The 21,736-nt window shown below is 44.9% G+C and overlaps 1 protein-coding gene and 1 non-coding gene across 8 annotated transcripts; one reads left to right on the forward strand and one right to left on the reverse strand.

Moving 5' to 3' along the window:
• Positions 1-1,847: 1,847 nt before the first annotated feature.
• Positions 1,848-20,535, forward strand: PGLYRP4 (peptidoglycan recognition protein 4). 7 transcript variants are annotated; one of them, XM_028847941.2, is made up of 9 exons: positions 1,848-2,157; positions 2,712-2,806; positions 4,552-4,641; positions 5,376-5,589; positions 7,530-7,648; positions 8,955-9,107; positions 10,140-10,338; positions 13,434-13,552; positions 20,007-20,535. In XM_028847941.2, the coding sequence occupies exons 2-9, from the start codon at positions 2,758-2,760 to the stop codon at positions 20,183-20,185; spliced, it is 1,122 nt and encodes a 373-aa protein (XP_028703774.2). In that variant the 5' UTR covers positions 1,848-2,157; positions 2,712-2,757; the 3' UTR covers positions 20,186-20,535. The 7 variants fall into 7 exon arrangements, with proteins under 7 accessions (XP_028703774.2, XP_077802759.1, XP_077802756.1 ...); XM_077946633.1 differs by having other exon boundaries at positions 8,955-9,062; XM_077946630.1 differs by having other exon boundaries at positions 5,388-5,589.
• Positions 19,232-19,338, reverse strand: LOC114674877 (U6 spliceosomal RNA). The gene has a single exon (XR_003725961.2). It is a non-coding gene; the product is annotated as a U6 spliceosomal RNA (small nuclear RNA).
• Positions 20,536-21,736: the final 1,201 nt, after the last annotated feature.

Raw genomic sequence — 21,736 nt, forward strand, 5'->3', positions numbered from 1 at the left:
TCTTTCTTTCTTTCTTTCTTTCTTTTTCTCTTTCTTTTCCTTCCTTCCTTCCTTCCTTCCTTCCTTCCTTCCTTCCTTCCTTCCTTCCTTCCTTCCTTCCTTCCTTCCTTCCTTCCTTCCTTCCTTCCTTCTTTATCTGGCAAGTACTTATTGAGTTTCTAACGTGCGTCAGCACTATACCAGACACTACGCTAAGCCCCGAGACTACAGAGTAAAGTATAATTTCCAACTCTGTGAAGTTCACAACTGGAGGGAAGCTTAAGACAGAGGACAAAAAAAAAAAAGTAAATATAAATAATGATATTATTAAAGGCAGGTAAAGAGATGGACTTGGGAACTCTCTTGAGGAGGTTATAATTACAATTCATGACAGGTGCTAGAATGGAGAAGAGAGACTCTGAGACTCTACCAGTCCCAACTAGTCATGGAGCCCTTTCCAAAGATGCCAGGATGAAGTGGAGCCTCTGGCCGCAGGTGGGGAGCGAGGCTGGGCGCTTGGGAAGGGTCCTGAGATGGTGGGAGGTAGGGCAGAAAGCACTGGGAGCCTGCTCTGGCAGTGTGGAGTGAGATGGGGCTGGGGGCCGGATAATTCAGGACTTAGGAGGTCGTCTCGGGATTCTGAGTTCACAGAATCAGAGAGGGATGACCCACACTGCTCTCTTCCTCCCTCCTAATGCCCTTTTCCCAGACAGCCCTCAGTCTGTTAGTCCTCAAGAATCTCTTGGTCTCTGGATGGGGCAGAGAATCTGGTGGTCCCCTTAGGCAGCCACCACCCAACCTCTCCTTGGGCTTCCCCTCCCCAAACCCCTCCAAAAAGGGGAACCGAGTCTCCTCAAGTCCTTGGTGCCCTGGATGCAAGCCCAGAAACCTTCTCATTTTGAGAGTTGTTCTACTCAGTTAGGATGGGCAGCCAGCTAAAGGCATGGAGAAACAGCATGCTGCCAGGCTGGGGAAATTGCCAGGGTCCCTACAGTGCTGGTGCCAGGCTCCAGTTCTTGGTGTCCTTCATCTCTGTCTCTGGCCCTGCCTCACATTAATCCTTGCCCCAGGACAGAGCTTAGCAGCCCCTGCTCATCACACAGCTCCAGCCTGGGTCTGGGTGCATGACTGGGGTGAATGCCAGGTAGACCTGGTGCATGCAAGGAGCCCCATCCAGAGAGCGCTCCTGGGGAGCTGGGGCTGAGAGTGAGACTGCAGCTCACTGAGAGCAACTGTTCTGGATTCAGGGCACTTCCTCAGTGTCTAGGGAGGTTGCCCCATGAGAGGCTCTGCAGGTCCCCGTGAAGACTGAACCCTACTGTGTTCTTGGAAAGTGTCATGCAGAATTTCCTCTGTGAATATTCAAGGCCTGGAAGTTCAGGTTGCAGAATGCGGAATGAGATTAGGTGACAACTGGAACATGGCGAGGAGCTGGAGATTCTTGGTTTGTGGGAGGCTTTCTGTGGTGGGTGGCAGCTTGATGCCGACGGTGGGGAGTGGCAGGTGGGAGGATGATGGGCAGACATGTAGGCTATTGGGGTGGAATTAGGCATTGTGAGCTGTTTCCTGAGATTGTACCTCCCAGTTTCTCTCTGTCCATCCTGACCCTACTCATGACCCTGGTAAAAGGGAGTGTTGGTGAGTGACTGCAATCCACAGTCTTCAGACTCCCAGAGCAGATCTTCACAGGCAGGAAGTTTCTAGGTATTGCAGACACAGCCATCAGGCCCTGCATGCGTTCCCAGGCTGGGGCTGAGCAAGAGCTCTCCGGAGTGTTGGGCAATCTTGCCCTTTCCCAGGGAGGAGCTACCTGAGCTTATTCACAGGGCGGGTCCCCAGGTGCTCTCAGCCTGAGTCTGGTCCCACTTGCATTTCTCCAGGTGCTGTGAAAGGAGCTGGCTCAGAGCCTTGGCCCTCTGTCTTCTGCTTCTCTTCCATCTTTAGTTAGGGATCCTGGGCTTTCCTCTTCTCTCTGGGAAGCTGGAGCCCGATTGCTCCATTCCCAGGGAGGGAGTGCCCTCTAGGGCCAGAGAGAGTTAAGGCTGGAGGAGAAGGCACCAGCTGGTGAAGGAGGGCAGGGCCTGGAGGCCAAGTCTGGAAGGGAAGGAGCTGCTGGACAGTGAGGGGCTAACCAACTGCACCCTGACCTACTGGGCTGGAACAGCACAGGACCCACAGGTATCTGTGAGTTGAGTGTGTGTTTCTTCTTTAGAAGTCCTCTTCCAGCAAAGGGACTGGAATCCACCAGAAAGGATGTTAAGGGTTGGATTTCCTCTGCCCTAGAACTAGGAACCCCTGCTACTCCTATATCTCCCTCACCCGACATATTCCCAGCGGGGAAGGGATTCTCTGCATCAGACCCATCCATGAGTCTGGATTTCTCGGTTGTACCATTCTTGGATCTTACTTCCTTTGTCTATAAAAATGGGGGTTAACAGTCTTACATGACAGGATTAGGGTGAGTACTAATTAAATAAGACTGCATATGCAAGTGTGTACACAGGCCTTGCACGCAGTGGGCACGTGATGAAATTCAGTTGCTGGGGTAATAATAGGACAGGGAAGCTGAGCACCTGCTATGTGCTGGGGGCCCTGAGAAGCCTGAGCCAGGTGCTGGCCCTCAGGAGGCCACAGGATGGTAGAGGAGGCGGACGGCACCCCCCGCAGTCAGGGTGGAGGATACTCTGCAGATTGAGTATGGTCATGTTAACAACTGTCAACATCTGTCTCAGGCTGCCATCCACACTCTCCAGGTTGGTGTCCTGGGACCACGTGGGGATGCTGCCGTGGCTTCTTGTCTTCTCTGCTCTGGGTCTCCAGGCCTGGGGTAAGTTTTCTTTCCCTGGGCCAAAGAGCAACCAAGAAGGGTGATCCTAAAGTCTCGTAATAGGAATTTAAAAAATACCTACTCTCCATCTGAGCCTGAGGAGTTCAAGGCTGCGGTGAGCCGAGATCCCGCCACTGCACTCCAGCCTGGGTGGCAGAGCAAGAACTCGTCTCAAAAACAAACAAACAAACAAACAAACAAACAAACACCTACTCTCTCTTGGCCAGGGGTGGTGGCTCACGTTTGTAATCCCAGCACTTTGGGAGGCGAGGCGGGTGGATCACGAGGTCAAGAGATTGAGACCATCCTGGCCAACATGGTGAAACCTCGTCTCTACTAAAAATACAAAAATTAGCTGGGTGTGGTGGCATGTGCCTCTAGTCCCAGCTACTCTGGAGGGAGACTGAGGTGGGAGAATTGCTTGAAGCCGGGAGGTGGAGGTTGTAGTGAGCAGAGATTGTGCCACTGCACTCCAGCCTGGGTGACAGAGCGAGAACTTGTCTCAAAAACAAAAGCAAGCAAACAAACAACAACAACAATAACAACAAAACAAACCTATTCTCTCTTGGCTGGGCATGGTGGCTCATGCCTGTAATCCCTGCACTTTGGGAGGCCGAGGTGGATGGATAATGAGGTTAAGAGATCGAAACCATCCTGGCCAACATGGTGAAACCCCATCTCTACTACAAATACAAAAATTAGCTGGGCATGGTGGTGCACACCTATAGTCCCAGCTACTCAGGAGGGAGGCATGAGAGAATCGCTTGAACCTGGGAGGCAGAGGTTTTAGTGAGCCGAGGTTGCGCCACTGCACTCCAGTCTGGTGACAGAGTGAGACTCGGTCTCAAACAAACAAACAAAAAACAAAACAAAACAACCCCCCCACCAAAATAAAAACCTACTCGCTCTTAAGGCAAAAGAATAGATCATAGGTAGAGCACAGAACTTGGAGCCTATAGACCTGGATTCAAGTCCTTGCTCTGCCTCTAGGAATGATTTTAAACGAGCGATTCAGCTCTATAATGCTTCATTTTCCCACCTGAAAATTGAGAAAGTTATGACTTCCTAAACTCACTGTGAGGATTAAATGAGATAATGCACCTGAAGATATAGCAATACGTGGGCAGTAAAAGCAGATAAGCAGGAGCAGGGATTGCATTTGTATTATTATGACGTTAATCAGAGTTCAACCCATGGCTTGGGTTTGTGCTTGTCAATAAGAGAAAGCTCCTTGCAGGTAAGGGTCTCAATCAACACACCCTGCCCATCTCCCATGGGCCTTCAGACAGGAGAATGGGCACAGCACATGTCCCTAAAATCAATCCTGGGGAAACTGGTCTGACCCATGCAGGTAATTCTAACCCGTTCTCCACACACGCTTCCCCATTGCTTCGGTAAAATAACGCACACAGGAGAGGACTTTGTGGTTTTGAAGTGTCTGAATACATTTTTTTTTTTTTTTGCCAATTGTGTGTGTAGATACAGCTCATGAGAAAACGATAACATTTCCAATTCCCTGCCTATCCCAGGGGATTGCCCAGAGTTGGCGTGGGAAGAAACTATGCCACTTGCTGCTATTAGAGGTGGCCCTCTGGTCAGCCCAGAGGGATTTCTTAGAGGGGGCTCTGGGATTTGAGGAGGCAGAGGGGCAGTGGAGAGGGGATGGCTGTTTCTGTTCAGAGCTGGTGCCACCACCATGGCTGGTATTGGTGCTCTCTGATGCAAAATGGGATATTCCTTTGCAGATGATTCCTCCTGGAACAAAACACAAGCTAAACAGGTATCAGAGGGGCTTCAGGACCCATTTGAGAACATCCCCCAGCTCACTGAAAAAGGTAAACTGGATCTGGATAGTAAGGGGGTTTGGGGACCAGCTGGGGTTTTTCATGTGATCGGAAATGTTTCTGAGGTCTGCAGAGCCACATGCGACTGGGGAGGCGGCAAATGGGGTTGAGGTGCAGAGAGCAGTACCAGTAAACCACCTGCATTAATTGCCCTAGGTCCGTGGAATGGAAGGCTGGTGCTGGAGGGCTAGAAAACCAGGAAGGGGGGAAACAGCCTCTTCAGACAGGGACCCCCTGTGGAGGGAGACCCAAATCTTGCTCTCAGGGAGTCCTCAGACTGAGGGGGAGACACAGTCCCTGCTGAGGGGAGAAGATGCAGTCTCCTCAGGGAACACTCAGAGCCACAGACGAAATGATCAGAGAGCACACAATGAATGCTGAGGTGACACTAAGCCAGGCTGTTCAGGGCTTTCCCCAGGGATAAGCAAGTGATGCTTCCTGAAGTGCAGGGCCTGGAACACAGCAGGGCAGGAGCTGAGTAGGGGACATTCTGGGATGGGGAAGCAAAGCACTAGGCTCCCTGGCTGGGTGCAGAGTCTGTGTTGGGGGTGAGTGTTGGAGAGATGGGGTTGCAGAGGTGAGCAGGGCAGGTGTACCTGCCTGTTGAAGGCTTCCTTCTCAGGCTCTTCCACTACCATGGGGCCGACACAGCCCATGCCTGCATGTTCAGCTTGGCCCACTAATGTGGTAGTGATGGGGCAGGTGCGCTGAATGATGTCTCCAAGGCCTCCCCACAGATGTCTCCACCCCGGTCTCTCGCAAGGCATGGGGGGCAGAAGCTGTTGGCTGCAGTATTCAGCTGACCACGCCAGTGAATGTCCTTGTTATACACCATGTCCCTGGACTGGAGTGTCACGACCAGAGAGTCTGCAGCCAGAAACTGCGGGAACTGCAGGCCCATCATGTCCACAACAACAGCGGGTGTGACGTGGCCTACAAGTAAGAGGCTGGGTCTGGGTCCCAAGGCAAATGGTCAGTGTTGCTTCCCTGGGATGCTTCTCCTGTCCCTTCTCATCCCTTTTCCTCATTTTCTGGGTTGTGGTCATATATGTTTTATAATGAATAAAATATTTAAAACCCTCATGAAACTCCCAATCCTTTGGATTTTTCTGTGAGGTGCCTATCTCTGAGAGCTCCCGGAAGGAAGCAAGGAAGGTTAAGTAATAACTGTATTCTCTACCCTCCCCCAACCCTGGCTTACACAGCACACCACAGATTACATACATGAGGGCTTTAGCTCCCCCAACTGGTAGGCAGGTGTCACCATCTCTTTGCCCTGGGAGAGGGGCCCAAGGGAGGGAGGCTGATTAATTTGAGGTCACACATCTGTGGACTCATGGAGCCTAAACTGGCTCTCTTCATCCCTGGTGTGTTCCTCCACACCACACGCATGGGCTCCGGTCTCAGTGAGGCAACTGTCCATCAGTTGCTGTAATGATCTCTCTAGTAGTTCCTACTGGTGTCCATACCACATGCTTCTGGCTCACTTCTGACTTTGACTAGCTGTGGACAGTTCCTGAGTGTGGTGATGGCTTCCTGCCTCAAGTGTCCAACACATCTCTCTGCTTTCCTGCTTCAGACCTTCCCCCAGCCCCTGATGACAAAAGGGAGTAAATGCCTTCGTGGGGGACAGTGATTGGTGTGTAGCTTCCTCAACCCTAGCACTTCTGAGAGGCAGTTCTAAAGCACATGTACACAGCTCCTGGGAAGGCCAAAGGGTGGGGTGGAGCTGCGGGTGGCCCCTGTGAGCCAGCCCAATTTCACACACTTTGCTGGCTTTCTTCCTTCTCTCTCACTCTCCTCACCCTGGCTTCTGGGATCCAGCAAGAATTGAAGACAGATGAAAGAAACATGAAAGGTGGCTTGACAGTCAAGGGCAGGTTTATTTCAGAGAAAACAAAACTGAGAGAGGCTTCTGGCCAAGTTAGGTCAGAGCCCACTCTCTTACAGACTAAGAGTTTTTAAGGATTCAGGGTGGGAGAGTTTATCAGAGGCTTGGACTGCTTCTGTGTCTTTGTTGTGCTTATCTGGGAGGGAGAGTTGTGTGTCTGTTCCCATACATCCTTCTTCAGCTGCAGGCATACTCCCACTGCCCCCCAGTCTGCTTTTAGCTTCCATAGAAGGGAAAGGAACATGCTTATTAAGGCCCACTGTTTTACTGGGGCCAGTTGTATGAGGGTGAAGTTTGGCAGTTACCCAAGAGACTTTCCCCCACCTCCCTCTGTGCCTGAGCTGTCTTATCTGTGTTTTACTGTCTGCTCTTTCTGGCTGCTTGTTGTTAGAAGAGAAGTGATTTCCTTGAAATACATGAGGCTAGAAAGGGAGCTGGAACTTAAAGTGGTGGTGTTTGTCCGAGATGATGGTGCTCCTGCTCTGTCAGGTCCCTTTGCAAATAAAGTGCCTGCATCCTTGTCCTTGTCTCAGGAGCTACTTCTTGGGAAGTCTATGTAGGACAGTTACTTGACAGGCAGAAATCGAATGAACAGCTCTGCATGGATCACACAGACAGCACACACTTTGGAGGAGGTAGGAGAGCCATGTTTAAGGAAGTGTGGAAGACAGAAGACCCTTCCATTGTGTGGTCAGGTCAGTGTTAGTTAATGTGGAACCTCTAGGACCTCTTCTTCTGAGCATGTAGAATGATAAAACTGCAGTCTCTGAAAAGGGAAGGAGGCAGGGAGTGTGAGAGTGGTTCCTTCTGAATTCTGAGGACTAGTATAAATGACTTGTTCTTTCCAGTGTCTGGGAAGAGTTTGTGCAAATTCCTTTCAGTGAACATGACTTCAGCCCTTCTCCATTTTGAGCCTGGGTAAGTGGTTTCCCCTCTGAGGAATGTCCTACAGTGTCAGCCATGAAAACAGTATTATCTTGCTCCATAGCTTCCTGGTTGGGGATGATGGCAGGGTCTATGAAGGTGTTGGCTGGAACATCCAAGGAGTGCACACCCAAGGCTACAACAACATCTCCCTGGGCTTTGCCTTCTTCGGCACTCAGAAAGGTAACAGTTATCACAGCTGACCTTCTCCAAAGAACTCTCTAATCCTTTGTCTCAGGAGCCACTTCATGGGAAGTAGCTGTCTGCTACTCTGCTGTCTTCTTATCCTTCTCATACTTCTCTGAAGACCCACTCTCTCTTGGAATTCTCTTCTTCCTCGATTTCCAGGAAATGATGTTGTGAAGGGTCTCTTCCTACTAGCCTGGCATCCTTCTCAACCCCTGTAAACAGGCTCCTCTTCCTCTAGCCATCTCGATGGCTAACCAGTCGTCTCTCTGCAAGCTTATCTGGGCTTCAGCTCTCTCCTCTACGTCAATGACTATCACATCTTCCTCTTGAGCTCTGACCATTCTGTGACTGTGGGCCATGCTTTCCAAGTTCCTGCCAGTTCCTTCCTTTCATCTTTCACTACTAGATTTTCTATATATTTCTTAAAAAACCTAACTCTGAGTCCCCTAATCTCTGACTTCTTTCACTTCTTTCTGGGCTATTGCTCCAAGGCCCCTTGCCACATGCATCCTAACATACGTACTCCAGGACCATTCCTTTGAATTTGTGCACCCTTTGCTGTTAACAGAGATCTTACATACTTAGTTTATCATTTTCCTCTCCCAGTACCCTTTGAGATAGTCCAGGTAGATTTAATAACCCCTGTTGTGCGGAGGTGCAGCCTGGGATTCAGAGAGGTCGATGACTCCAAGTGGCACAGCTAGAAGGAGAGGAATCAGAACATGGTCCGTATCTTTTATCTCCAGCTCCCGGGTGGTTTCCCCAGTGTTCCAGAGGACTCTGTGTTTATCTTGTTTTTTGCTTTTGTTTTCATGACTACTCATTTCCATTTGTTGTTAACTTGGGATCTTGAGCATGTTACTTCTTGGAGCCTCAAGTTCCTCTTCACAAATCATGCAGTTAATAATAGCATCTCTCAGAGGTTTGTGCTGAGGATTAAATGAGTTATTGTAGGCAAAGAGTCTGGCACATACCTGGAAGGGTCCCCTTCTGATGAGAAACCCTGGCCTGGCCTGGCGGGTGCTGCTGAGCTTGGTGCTGCTTCTGAGCTCTTTCATGGAGAGAGGGGGTGAAGTTTGGCAGGTATTTGGGATGGAAAACGACTTCATTTTGAGTCTCTGAGAGATCTTTCCAGGCATATCCTTAATTCTCAGCCTCTCCAACTGGGGGCATAACCTGTTCCCTTTTCTTCCTCTCCATCAGCTGTGCAGTGGCTGGCAGAACATCTTCTCCTCCCCGAAAAGATCCCCTGAAACTACTCAGGCTGGGTGGAGGTTTCCCACAGATTTCTCTCTTCCAGGCCACAGTCCCAGCCCTGCTGCCCTGTCAGCCATGGAAAACCTAATCTCCTATGCTGTCCAGAAGGGCCACCTGTCATCCAACTATGTTCAGCCGCTTCTTGTGAAAGGTGAGAACTGCCTGGCCCCTCGACAGAAGGCGAGCCTGAAGAAAGGTAAGACCTTCAACCCTACTGGGCCTGCTGCTGGGTTCACCCCAACTAACTTGCAAACACCATTGGGAGTGACCTTTTCAGTAGGGCTCATTAGATTCCTTCTGGTAGGCAACAGGCCACCCAATTCTTTGAACTCTTGGGGCTGGCAAATCTTGAGAGGAAACCTCCAGGCCACCTCTTTATCCCCCAGATTCCTCATATGAAAGAGCCAGAGCATTATCCCTGGTGTCATATATGCACACTCCTTTCTTCTGTCACTCAGCAAGCATTTACTGAACACCTTCTAGACTCTGAAAACATACGAAGGAATGAAAAGCAAAAGTCCCTGGTCTCATGAAGTTTCAGTCTAGAGGGCAGAGAAAGACAATAAGCAAATAGACAAGTGGCATATTTGGTATGTTATACGGAGAAAAGTGCAAGGGAGGAAACAATGGAAAGGGACTGGATGTATTTATACACATATTTATACATTGATATGTTTACACATGAACACACACACACTGACACACATTTCTGAATAAAAAACCAAAACAACACTAATCTACTGAAGTGCTGCAGAAAACTTAGAGCACCGCTTACACAGACTTTAAAGAAAGAGCTTAACATAATGCAGATAATAAAAGGTGGATACTATTTTGGGTTTGACAAGCAGCAACATCAAAAACAGTAAATTTAATAAGCACTTTCAGCCTTTTCTTGAGCTTAATCAAGATTGAAAGAAGATTCATCTCTATTATGTTAAAGCCTTGAGTAAATTTGATCTCTGGTGCCATCTGTCAATATAAATGATCGCTTACACTGACAGAGAGTTTCATGGATTACAAATGACCCAAAGACATATTCTTAGAATAAAATGTCCATGACCCACTGTGGGACACTCTCTGCTCTCAAGTCCCACTGTTTGGGTCAGGGTGGGAGACCCAGAAGGGTTTGGGAAGTTGAGGGTCCTGAGCATTATGTCAGCCTACAGTGGAGAAGTGGCTGGCATGGATGGGGAAGATGAACCGTCTGTGGTTTCTCGCCCTACCTCAGCTTGCCCCAGCATTGTCCCACGGTCTGCGTGGGGGGCCAGGGAGACCCACTGTCCCAGGATGACCCTCCCAGCGAAGTATGGCATCATTATCCACACTGCCGGGAGGACCTGCAACATTTCCGATGAGTGCCGCTTGCTGGTCCGGGACATCCAGTCTTTCTACATAGACAGGCTCAAGTCGTGCGACATTGGGTATAAGTAAGTGGGTTTGGGTACTGTGGGCTTCTCTTCCCTTGGGGGCAGAAACTGAACCTTTGAAAGGAAGAGGAAAGGGAACTAATATTTATTTACTGGGTAGTCACCATAGGAGAGGCACTGTATGGGTAACCAAATGGATTCATCACACGGCCCTGCATGGGTCTTACTTAGGAGATAGCCAAGGGGGTAGTCATTTGCCCAAACATGTTCTCAAGATGTGTACCTACTAAAGGTAGTAAACTGGCATGATGGATGCTAAAACTCTGCCAAAAAGTCACTGGAGGAAGCAGTACGCATGCAAGACTGTGGTACTTGTAGAAAAGATAATCGAAAGATTGTGCTTTGTTTGTGTAACCACCTCCTGCTACTCAGAGGCTGGGGCTCTGCTGCTCCCTTTGCCACAACCTGAAGTGGTTCCTCCTCAGGGTAGACTCATGCTACTTCTCTGTTTCTAGAAACCACCAACCTCCTTGGGAAGAATATCCTTCCTGTCTGAAGGCAGGGGAGAGACCAGATACTATCTTCTGATTTCTGTAGTGCTAAAGTCTGTGATTCTTTAATAAGGAACACACCAACCTAAGTGCAAGAGTAAACATTTCTTTTTTTTTCCCCATTAAACATTATCTTAAAGGGTCTCAAAATCCTGTGATACATTTCTGATCAAGATGTTTCCATTAAAAAGTACTGATTTTAAAAACTGCCACACAAACACACAAAACAAATAGTTCACAAAACAAATAATCCACAAAACAAGTAGAAATTTCTTAAAGGATGCTTTCAGAGCTTGCAGATAAGACATCCGGGGTTAGACCCCATGTAATATCCCATCAGGAACAATCACACTAAATTTTAAATCTCAGGAAAGGCTACTGCTCGCCCATTTGGCATATTCATGCACATTCATAGAAGGAGCCCTTAACTCTAGGGCCATTTATGGCTTAGTGATGAATTTACCATCGCTTGGTACATGATTCTGGGCTGACTGTCTTTCCCCTCTCTGGCCTCCCTGTTCTCTGTCCCCATTTTAGTATCTTTTCAAGACAGGAGAAAACTTTCCCTCCAACATCTACGACGTATCAGAAACTACCAAGTGCTTTGCTAGGTCCCGCCGTACAGGATTACTTGCAGCGTAGCTGTCTTTAATGAGAGTGGATAGTTGAAAATTGACTGTAAATTTGGAAAGCCTAAACTGGAAAGTGGTGGAGGCTGAGGGGAGGTCCTTTCCCTTTTTCCATTCAGGTCTCAGAGGGTAGTTGCCTGTCCCTTGACTTGGACCTTGTATTGTATCCTCTTCTATTATAGCATTATGACAGTGTCATTTTCTTTCCTTGAGGTGCTCTGTGGTCGGGATGACACACTCCCTGCCTCATAGATTACAATTCACAGAACACGTAATTGAATGTGTACTCGGCGTGGCACAAGGCTGTCCTCTGGGGGTGCCATTGGATGTGCCTCACAGATATGGTTCTTGCCTGAATGGAGCCAATGCTTTAGTGAGGAAAAAAAATAATTCAAACAAATAAGTTCTAGTAGGGTAGGTTTAACATTATGATAGGGGACACATGAAGGGTAGACGGGAGGCTTAGGATGCCAGGAAAATCGGAGTGAAGGAAGCAATCTCTGTGGGAGCATCAGATTAGCTGGGGCCTCACAGGTGAGTGGGAGGAGGAAGCAGGAAGAGTGATTCAGGAAGAGGGAAAGGGCTCCGTGGAAAGGACTGAATTCCAGCCTGAGAAAGGTGCCTTTAGGCAGCTGAGAGAAGTTCATCAGGATAAATACAGATGTCAAAGAGGGGTGTGGGAGAGCTGATCCTGGGGAGGCAGACAGGGCCCATGTCAGAAGGCTCTTGTAACTTAAGTTGGGGTGTGTGCACTCAGTGCTGAGGGACTGAAAACAGGGTTTTGACACAGTAAGATTTGTATTTTAGAAAGACTAGTCTGGCTACCTTTTAGGAATAGATTGGATGGGAAAGGGTGGAACTGGAGGCAGTGAGATCTGAGGACTGTGCAGCAATCCAGGCAGGACTAAGTGGTGACATCCCTGTGATGGTAGCAGAGGTCACGGAGAGAAGTGGGGGAATTTCAGAGGTCAGTGGAGGTTAATGGTTAGTGACCAGGGCGCAGGGCAGATCAGGGAGTGTAGTTGGGAGACATCATTGACAAGCCTGAGTTAATGAGTGGATGAAGTGGGTGGGCTGATGCCTGTATTCCTGGCTGGGGCCAGTGGGTGTGTGACCATGCCTTTCACCAAGATGGGGATCCCAGAAAGGGGAACAGGTGAGGAAGAAGATGGGTCCAGTTGTGAACATGTGGACTTTCATGGATGGCAACTGAAGCCAAGGAAGTGGATGGGTTAGTCCTGTGTCGAGTAAGGGGAGAAGAGGGCTTAGGATAGCATCCTGAGGAACCCCACATTTAAGGAAAGGGTGCAGGAAGATGAGGTGTTGAGGGAGAGCAACTGGAGAAGAAAGCCAAGAGAATGTGGTGTGATGGAAGCTAAGGGAAGAGAATGTTTGGAAAAGTCAAGAGGGGTGGCAGAGTCAAACTTACAGAGAGATCACGTCAGGAAAGATTGGGGAAGTTTACATTGTACTTAATGGTAAGGAGATCCTGGGTCACCTTGGGGAAAACTGTTTTCTTGGTCAAAGGAGAAAAGGCATAGGGATTGAAAGCTGTCATTCTCTTTTTTCTTTATTGACTGTGAGCTACTTGGGGGCTGCAGTGGTGTCCTGGAGTCGAGGGGACTCATGCCAGCTCATGAGAGCTGATTGTTAGAGATTCTGGAATTTTGAGAGCTGGTTGTTGTTAAATTGTTGATCACCTGAAATCTGCTATAGTGAGAGGTTTACACCACAGAAATCAGTATATGCTGTAAACTGGGATTCCCTCTCCTTACTCTGCCTCCCTCATTCCCCCTGGGCTAGTTTACCAGCACTCCATTGGCAAGGACTCTGTCTTGTTTCTGTAACCCAGTGCTTAGAATCCAATAGATAATCAAAGTCTGAAGCAGTAAAGACATGAATAAATTAATACATGAAAGAGAGAAGCAATTCCAGAGTTTCATGCTGGTCTCCATCTCCCCTTGTGGTCCTCTAGCTTCCTGGTGGGCCAGGATGGCGCCGTTTATGAAGGGGTGGGCTGGAATGTCCAAGGCTCCTCCACTCCTGGCTACGAAGACATTGCCCTGGGCATTACCTTCATGGGTACCTTCACAGGTAAGTGGATGCTTTGGGCAGTAGGGTCATTGCATAGTATTTGAAAGAGAGCATCTGACATGGAAGACAAAGTCTCCGTCTCAAGCGTCATTTTAGTGCCTGCATATGCTTGATTGACCCAGCTTCCAATCCAACATTTGACTCAGCTGAGTGTGACCAGAGGTGATCCCCAGACACAATGCTTACCCTACATCTACCCTCCTTTGCACCCAGCCAAATGTCTCTTTCTTCCAGTATGTAAGGAACATGCAAAGCAACGGGAAAAGATCTTTGTGCTTATTTTTAGCTCATCTTGGTCAGCAGATGCAGCCTCTCTTGGTTACCATGACAACAATGTAGAGACACTTTGCCTTATATGCCAAAGCCACAGTGAGCCCCAGTCTTTGCACTGAGAGTTCACACTGAGAATTGTCATGGCTTAGAGCTCTATTTCACTTTTTTTTTTTCATTTTTATAGATTTAGGGGCTACATGGATATATTGTGCTACATGGATCTATTACACAGTGGTGAAGTCTGGGCTTTCAGTGTACTCATCACCTGAGTAGTGTACATGGTACCCATTAAATAACATCTTGTCCCTAATCCTGCTCTCACCTTCCCACCTTTTGAAGTCTCTGATGTCTATTATTGTACTCTGTGCGCCAATGTGTACCCATTGTTTAGCTTTCACTTATAAGTGAGAATATGTAGTTTTTCATTTTCTGTTTTTGAGTCATTTCACTTAGGAATATGGCCTCTATTTCCGCTCATGTTGCTGTAAAAGACATGATTTCATTTTTCTTTTTTTTTGAGATGGAGTCTTGCTCTGTTGCCCAGGCTGGAATGCAATGTGCAGTTTTGGCTCAATGCAACCTCTGTCTCTTGGGTTCAAGCGATTCTTCAGCCTCAGCCTCCCAAGTAGCTAGGACTACAGTCATATGCCACCACATCTGGCTAATTTTTGTATTTTTAGTAAAGACAGGCTTTCATCATGTTGGCCAGATTGGTCTTGAGCTCCTGACCTCGTGATCTGTCCATCTCGGCCTCCCAAAGTGAGCCATCGCACCATGATTTCATTTTTTAATGGCTGAATAGTATTCCACGGTGTACACACACACATGCACACGCACACACAAACACACCCCACATTTTCTTTATTCATTCATCCATTGACAGACATTGAAGTTGATTCAATGCCTTTGCTATTATGAATAGTGTTGAGATAAACATATGAGTGCAAATGTCTTTTTGATATAATGATTTCTTTTTCTTTGGGGTGATACTCACTATTTGGATTGCTGAATCAAATGGCTATTTTATTTTTAGCTCTTTGATAAATCTCCATAGAGGTTGTACTAATTTACATTCTCGTCAGTAGTGTGTAAGCATTCCCTTTTCTCTGCATCCTCAGCAACATCTGTTATTTTTTGACTGATTTATTTATTTATTTATCAAGACAGAATCTTGCTCTGTGGCCAGGCTGGAGTGCAGTGGCGTGATTTCGGCAGCTCACTGCAACCTCCACCTCCTGGGTTCAAGCAATTGTCCTGCTTCAGCCTCCCGAGTAGCTAGGACTACAGGTGCACGCCACCATGCCCAGCTAATTTTTTTGTATTTTTTAGTGGAGATGGGGTTTCACCGTGTTAGCCAGGATGGTCTCAATCTTTGTCAATCAGACTGGTGTAAGATGGTTTCTCATTGTGATTTTAATTTGCATTTCTCTGATGATTAGTAATGTTGAGTATTTTTTCATGGTTTTTGGCTGCTAGCATGTCTTCTTTTGAAAAATGTCTGTCCATGTCCTTTGCTCACTTTTTAATGAGCTGATTTTTTTCCCTAAGTTGTTTGAGTTCCTTGTAGATTCCAGATATTAGCTCTTTGTCAGATGCATAAGTTGCCAACATTTTCTTCCATTCTGTAGGTTGTCTGTTTACTCTGTTGATTATTTCTTTTGCTGTGAAGAAAAGTTTCAGTTTAATTAAGTCCCGTTTGTCTTTTTTTTTGTTTTTGTTGCATTTGCTTTTGAGAACTTATTCATAAATGCGTGCCTAGGCCAATTTCCATAGGAGTTTTTTCCTAGGTTTTCTTCTAAGATTTTTATAGTTTGGGATCTTACATTTAAGTCCTTAATCCATCTTGAGTTAATGTTTGTATACAGTGAGATATGTGGGTCTAGTTTCATTCTTCTGCATGTGACTATCCAATTTTCTCAGCATCATTTATTCAATAGGGTGTCCTTTCCCTGGTGTATATTTTTGTCAACTTTGTCAAAGATCTGTTGAGTAGCTATGTGGCTTTATTTCTGGGTTCTCTATTCTGTTCCTTTGATCTATGTATCTGTTTTTATACCAGTACCATGCTAATTGGTTACTATAGTCTTGTAGTATAATTTGAAGTCAGGTAATATGATACCTCCAGCTTTATTCTTTTTACTTAGAATTGCTTTGGCTATTTGGGTTCTTTCTTAGTTCCATATGAATTATAGAATAGTTTTTCTAAATTCTGTGAAAAATGATGTTTGTAATTTGATAGGAACTGTGCTGAATCTGTAGATTGCTTTGGGCAGTATGGTCATTTTAATGACATTGATCCTTCAAATCCATGAGCATGGGATGTCTTTTCATTTGTGCCATTTACAATTTTTTCTTTTTGAGATGGAGTCTCACTCTGTTGCCCAGGCTGGAGTGCAGTGGTACAATCTCAGCTCACTGCAAGCTCCGTCTCCAAGGTTTACGCCTTGCTCCTGCCTCAGCCTCCTGAGTAGCTGGGACTACAGGCACCCGCCACCATGCCCAGCTAATTTTTTTGTATTTTTTAGTGGAGACGGGGTTTCACTGTGTTAGCCAGGATGGTCTCGATCTCCTGACCTCGTGATCCGCCCGTCTTGGCCTCCCAAAGTGCTGGGATTACAGGCGTGAGCCACCGCACCCAGCCTACAATTTTTTTTCATCAGTGTTTTGTAATTCTTCTTGTAGAGCTCTTTCACCTCCTTGGTTAAATGCATTCCTAGTATATGTGTGTGTGTATATATGGAATACATATATGTATTCCTACTGTGTGTGTGTATATACATATATACATACACTAGGAATACATATATACACTAGGAATACATATATATACATTCAAACGTATACATATATACATACATATACACACCTATATATAACACATATAGGTGTGTATCTCTATAGGTGTATCTATCTATCTATATCTATCTATATGTAGCTATTGTATATGGAATTGAGTTCTTGATTTGGTTCTTAGCTTGATTGTTATTGGTGTATAGAAATGCTACTGATTTTTGTACATTGATTTTGTATCTTGAAACTACTGAAACCATTTATTAAATATAGGAGTCTTTCGGAGGAGCCTTGAGGGTATTGTAGGTGTAAGATTATATCATCAGTGAACTGAGATGTTTTGACTTCCTCTTTTCCAATTTGGGTGCCTTTTATTTCTCTCTCTTGCGTGATTGTTTTATTCAATACTATGTTGAATACGAGTGGTGAAAGCGGGCATCCTTGTCTTTTTCCAGTTCTTAGGGGGAATGTTTTTAACTTTTTACCATTCAGTATGATGTTGATTGTGATTTTGTCATATATAGATTTATTATTCTGAGGTATGTTCTTTTGATGCCTAGTTTGTTGAGAGTTTTTATCATGAAGTAATGTTGGATTTAATTGAATGCTTTTTCTGCATCAAAACTATTATATATTTTTGTTTTAATTCTGCTTATGTGGTGAATCACATTTATTTATTTGCATATGTTGAACCATCTCTGCTTCCTAGGAATAAAGCCCACTTGATTGTGGGAATTAACTTTTTGATGTGTTGTTGGATTTAGTTTGCTAATTTTTTGTTGTGAACTTTTGCATCGATATCCATCAGGGATATTGGCCTGCAGTTTTGGTTGTTATTGTGTCCTTACCTGGTGCTGGTATCAGAGTGGCTTTGTAGATGAGTTGAGGAGGATTCCCTCCTCCTCAATTTTTGGGAACAGTTTTTGTAGGGTTGGTATTCTTCCTTTTACATCTGGTAGAATTCGGCTGTGAATCCATCTGGTCCTGGGCTTTTTGTTGTTGAGAGATTCTTTTTTAAATTACTGATTTAATTGAATTATTTGTTATTGGTCTATTCATGATTTCTATTTCTTCCTGGTTCAGTCTTGAGATGTTGTATGCTTCCAGGAATTTATCCATTTCCTCTAGGTTTTTTAGTTTGTGTGCATGGAGATGCTCATAGTAATCTCTGACAATCTTTTGTTATTTCTGTGATATCAACTGTAATGTGACCTTTATCATTTCTGATTGTGGGTATTCTAATCTTATCTCTTTTTTTTCTTGGTTAATCTAGCTAGTGGTCTGTGAGTTCTGTTTATCTTTTCAAATAACCAACTTTTTGTTTCATTGATCCTTTCTATTTCTTTTTTGGTCTCAATACCATTTAGTTCTGCTGTTTTTTGTTATTTCTTTTGCTAGTTTTGGGTTTTGTTTGTTCTTGCTTTTCTAGTTTTTTGGGATGTGACATTAGGTTGTTAATTTGAGACTTTTCTATCTTTCTGACAGAGGCATTTGATGCTATAACATTCCATCTTATCACTGTTTTTTATTGTATCACAGAGGTTTTGGTATGTTGTGTCTCTATTTTCATTCATTTCAAAAAAATTTTTAACTTTGGCCTTAATTTTATCATTTACCCAATGACCATTCAGGAGCAGGTTGTTTAATTTCCATGTATTTGTATAGTTTTGAGAGTTAATTGGTATTGATTTCTAGTTTTCTTCCACTGTAGTCCAACAAGATACTTGATATGATTTTAATTTTTAAAAAATTTATTGAGGCTTGCTTTGTAGCCTAGTATATGATCTGTTTTTGAGAATGTTCCATGTGCAGAAGAGATGAATATATATTCTTCCATTGTTGACTAGAAAGTTCTGTAAATGTCTGCTAGGTCTGTTTGGCATAGAGTCCAATTTAAGTCTAGAGTTTCTTTGTTGATTTTCTGCCTTGATGATCTGTCTAGTGCTGTCAGGGGGGTGTTGAAGTTCCCTACTACTATTATATCACCATTCATCTCTTTTCTTAGGTCTAGCAGTATTTGTTTGATGAATGTGGGTGCTCTTGTGTTGGGTGCATATATATTTAGGATTGTTATATCTTCTTATTGAATTGACCCTTGTATCATTACATAATGAACTTCCTTATCTTTTTTTTTTTTTTTAACTGTTTTGACCTAAAGTCTGTTTTACTTGATATAGTGTAGCAACTCCTGTTCCTTTTTGGTTTCCATTTAAATGGAATATCTTTCTCCACCCTTGATTTTGAGTCTGTAAATGTCTTTACCAGTTAGGGGGTTTCTTGTAAGCAGCATATGGTTGGATTTTGTGTTTTTATTCATTCTGTCAGCCTATATTTTTTAAGTGAAGCATTTAGTTCATTTATGTTTAAGGTTAATATTGATATGTGAGGATTTATTCCTGTCATAATGTTAATGGCTATCCAGTTGCTTTGCAGTCTCGATTGAGTAATTGCTTTATAAGTCCTGTGAGTTTTATACTTTCATATGTTTTTATGATAGTGTGTATTGTCCTTTAGTTTCCATGTGTAGAACTTCTTTGAGCATTTCTTATAGGATCAGCCTAGTGGTGACAAATTCCCTTAGCATTTTCTTGTTTAGGAAACACTTTATTTCTCCTTAAAAATATGGAATGCTTCACGAATTTGCATGCCATCCTACCTCAGGGGCCACACTAATCTTCCCTATATCATTTCAGTTTTAATGTATGTCCTACCAAAGTGAGAACAACTCAAAGCTTTTAATCGGTTTGTTTAGACTCAAGGATCTTTCACTGAACCTCTGAAAAGATGAGGCCATGTCACTGGAGCTGATTCAGTGACATCGCCCATACTAAAATGGGCATTGGGTCAGGGGATGGGGTGAACCAGGACTGTGACTTGATACTGGGCTGAGCATTGAGCTAGACATGAAAGGGTACAGGGAGCACATGTGTGATTAAATCAAGTTTCTCAACCTCAGTACAAGTGACATTTTGGCTCAGATAATTCACTGTTGTAGGGGGCTGTCCTGTCCTAGGATGTTTAGCAGTATCCTTGTTTTCTACCAACTAGCATTCCCCTGCATCCCAGTTTTCACAACCAAAAATATCTTATGACATTGCCAAATGTCCTCTGGGGGGCTAAATTGCATCCTTATAAAGAACTACCAGGCTAAACTTTTGTAGTGGATAAAAGCTTTGTATATCCCCAGAAGAATATATTATCCCAGGCTTGGCTCTTTTGATTCAGGAAAACTTTGGCACTAAGAAACCTTGACCTTGTTTTTTGCCTGTCTCTAGGGAGGCTGCCGACAGTGGAATATATTAGCTTTGTGATGAGGGTGGGTTCTGGGAATATGTTCTATCTTGCAGGGTGCCCTGTAATCCTGTGGACAATGGGCTGCTGTGTTTTGCAGGTACACCACCCAATGCTGCAGCACTAGAGGCAGCCCAAGACCTGATCCAGTGTGCCATGGTCAAGGGGTACCTGACTCCCAACTACCTGCTGGTGGGCCACAGTGATGTGGCCCAAACCTTGTCTCCTGGGCAGGCTTTGTACAACATCATCAGCACCTGGCCTCATTTCAAACACTGAGAGAAGCCCCAGGTCCTTCTGAGACTGCTCTCCCTCCCCTGTCAGGTATCTCTTGTCCTCACCATCCACCTTGGCTCAACACCTTGTGTCCTCCTCCCCTGCCACCCCTTCCTGGGCTTCCTTTTTGAGGTTGGGATGATCATGCCCTCTCCTGCCAACATCCTCCAAGGGCCTACAAACCTCATAGCTGGACATTCACAGTCCTCTGACTCTGAGTCCAGACTTCTTCTCTCCTTACCTTCCTCTCCCCTGGAAACCCAACTCCTCAGCCAGGTGAGACAATGAACTGATTCTTGTTTCATTTCTCTCTCTCTCTCTCTTTCTCTCTCTCTCTCCCCTTCTCTCTCTCTCTCCATGCCCCCCTGCCAGGTGAGCCTTCCCCTGGTGTCTGCCTGGTAGCCACCACCTCCCACCCATCACCCCTCACCCATAACTCAGGTCAATGTGACCACTCTTCTTTCTTACACATAAACTTGTATATATTTGGATGCAGCCCTTATTTAAGGGCTGTCATTATTTATATCCTTGCTACTTGGTTGTGAGTTTCTCCGGGAGAAGAACTGTGTTTTATTCATCTATATGTCCTCTGTTTCTCAGCAGTGTCTGAAATTTAATACATTCTACTGATATTTATTAGATAAGTGGATGAATAAATGAATGAAGAGATCCAAATTCATGTTCACCTTGCCAATTCACTACATTATCCCCTATTTGGAGGAGAACTTTCTGGACAGTGCCCCCATACCACCAGCATTTTCTGCATTTCTGTTCCCTCCCAGTCCAAGAGCCATAAGATCTATATGGTACCAGCATCTGTGTAAGAGGAAGCAAAGAGAAACAACAGAGTGTCTGGTGGACATGAGAACCTAAAATAACCAAGATAATTTTACCCCAAATTTTTGACAGCTTAGTATCTAAAATCAAGAGGCCTTTTTGCACACCCCAATGGTGTGTAAACCCAAAGGATTCTGCAGTAAGATCTGCGGGAACTGGAACGGTCTGGGTCTTATGCCTCTCAAAACTAGCCAGATAAAATTCCCTTCTAGAACAAAGTACAGGGGAGAACTGCTGGAAACAGAATCTAATTCAGTCCAGGCATAAGACATAAAAAAGATAAAAATAGAAAAGGAGCTCACATGAAAGCGTGGAAAGGCAGTGGAGCAAGAAGCTCTCTGAATATAAGCCATCATAATGTTGAACATTTACTTGAAAAAAATAATAGAAGAAGGTGTTCCAGAGTGATTGAATTAAAAAAGCTCTTCAACACCATACATCTTCTTTAAAGTTGAGGAAAGCTAATACAGACAATAAACAACAGAAAATACTTGAGGTTCAAACCCACATAAAGTTATTTTAAGATAAAAATAGAATCAGGAGCAGAATCAAGAAAACAAAAGCATTACATAAAGACATGCTTATGGGTGAAAACTATAAACTGCAATTTCAAACTGAGCTAAAATAATTAGGAAAATAATACAAGATATGAAAGAACAATTAATGGAAACTACAAAAACTCAGAAACAAGGTAATGGGGCTCAGAAGAGAATAAGA

The sequence above is a fragment of the Macaca mulatta genome, chromosome 1 (genome assembly GCF_049350105.2).
Source record: "Macaca mulatta isolate MMU2019108-1 chromosome 1, T2T-MMU8v2.0, whole genome shotgun sequence".
Classification (NCBI taxonomy): domain Eukaryota; kingdom Metazoa; phylum Chordata; class Mammalia; order Primates; family Cercopithecidae; genus Macaca; species Macaca mulatta.

Bases quoted from the DNA above. Each gene is read 5' to 3' on its own strand.
- PGLYRP4 (XM_028847941.2), top strand. From the start codon at position 2,758: ATGCTGCCGTGGCTTCTTGTCTTCTCTGCTCTGGGTCTCCAGGCCTGG. The intron at 4,642-5,375 runs GTAAACTGGATC...GATGTCTCCAAG, and splicing joins CCCCCAGCTCACTGAAAAAG to GCCTCCCCACAGATGTCTCC. The intron at 13,553-20,006 runs GTAAGTGGATGC...TGTGTTTTGCAG, and splicing joins CTTCATGGGTACCTTCACAG to GTACACCACCCAATGCTGCA.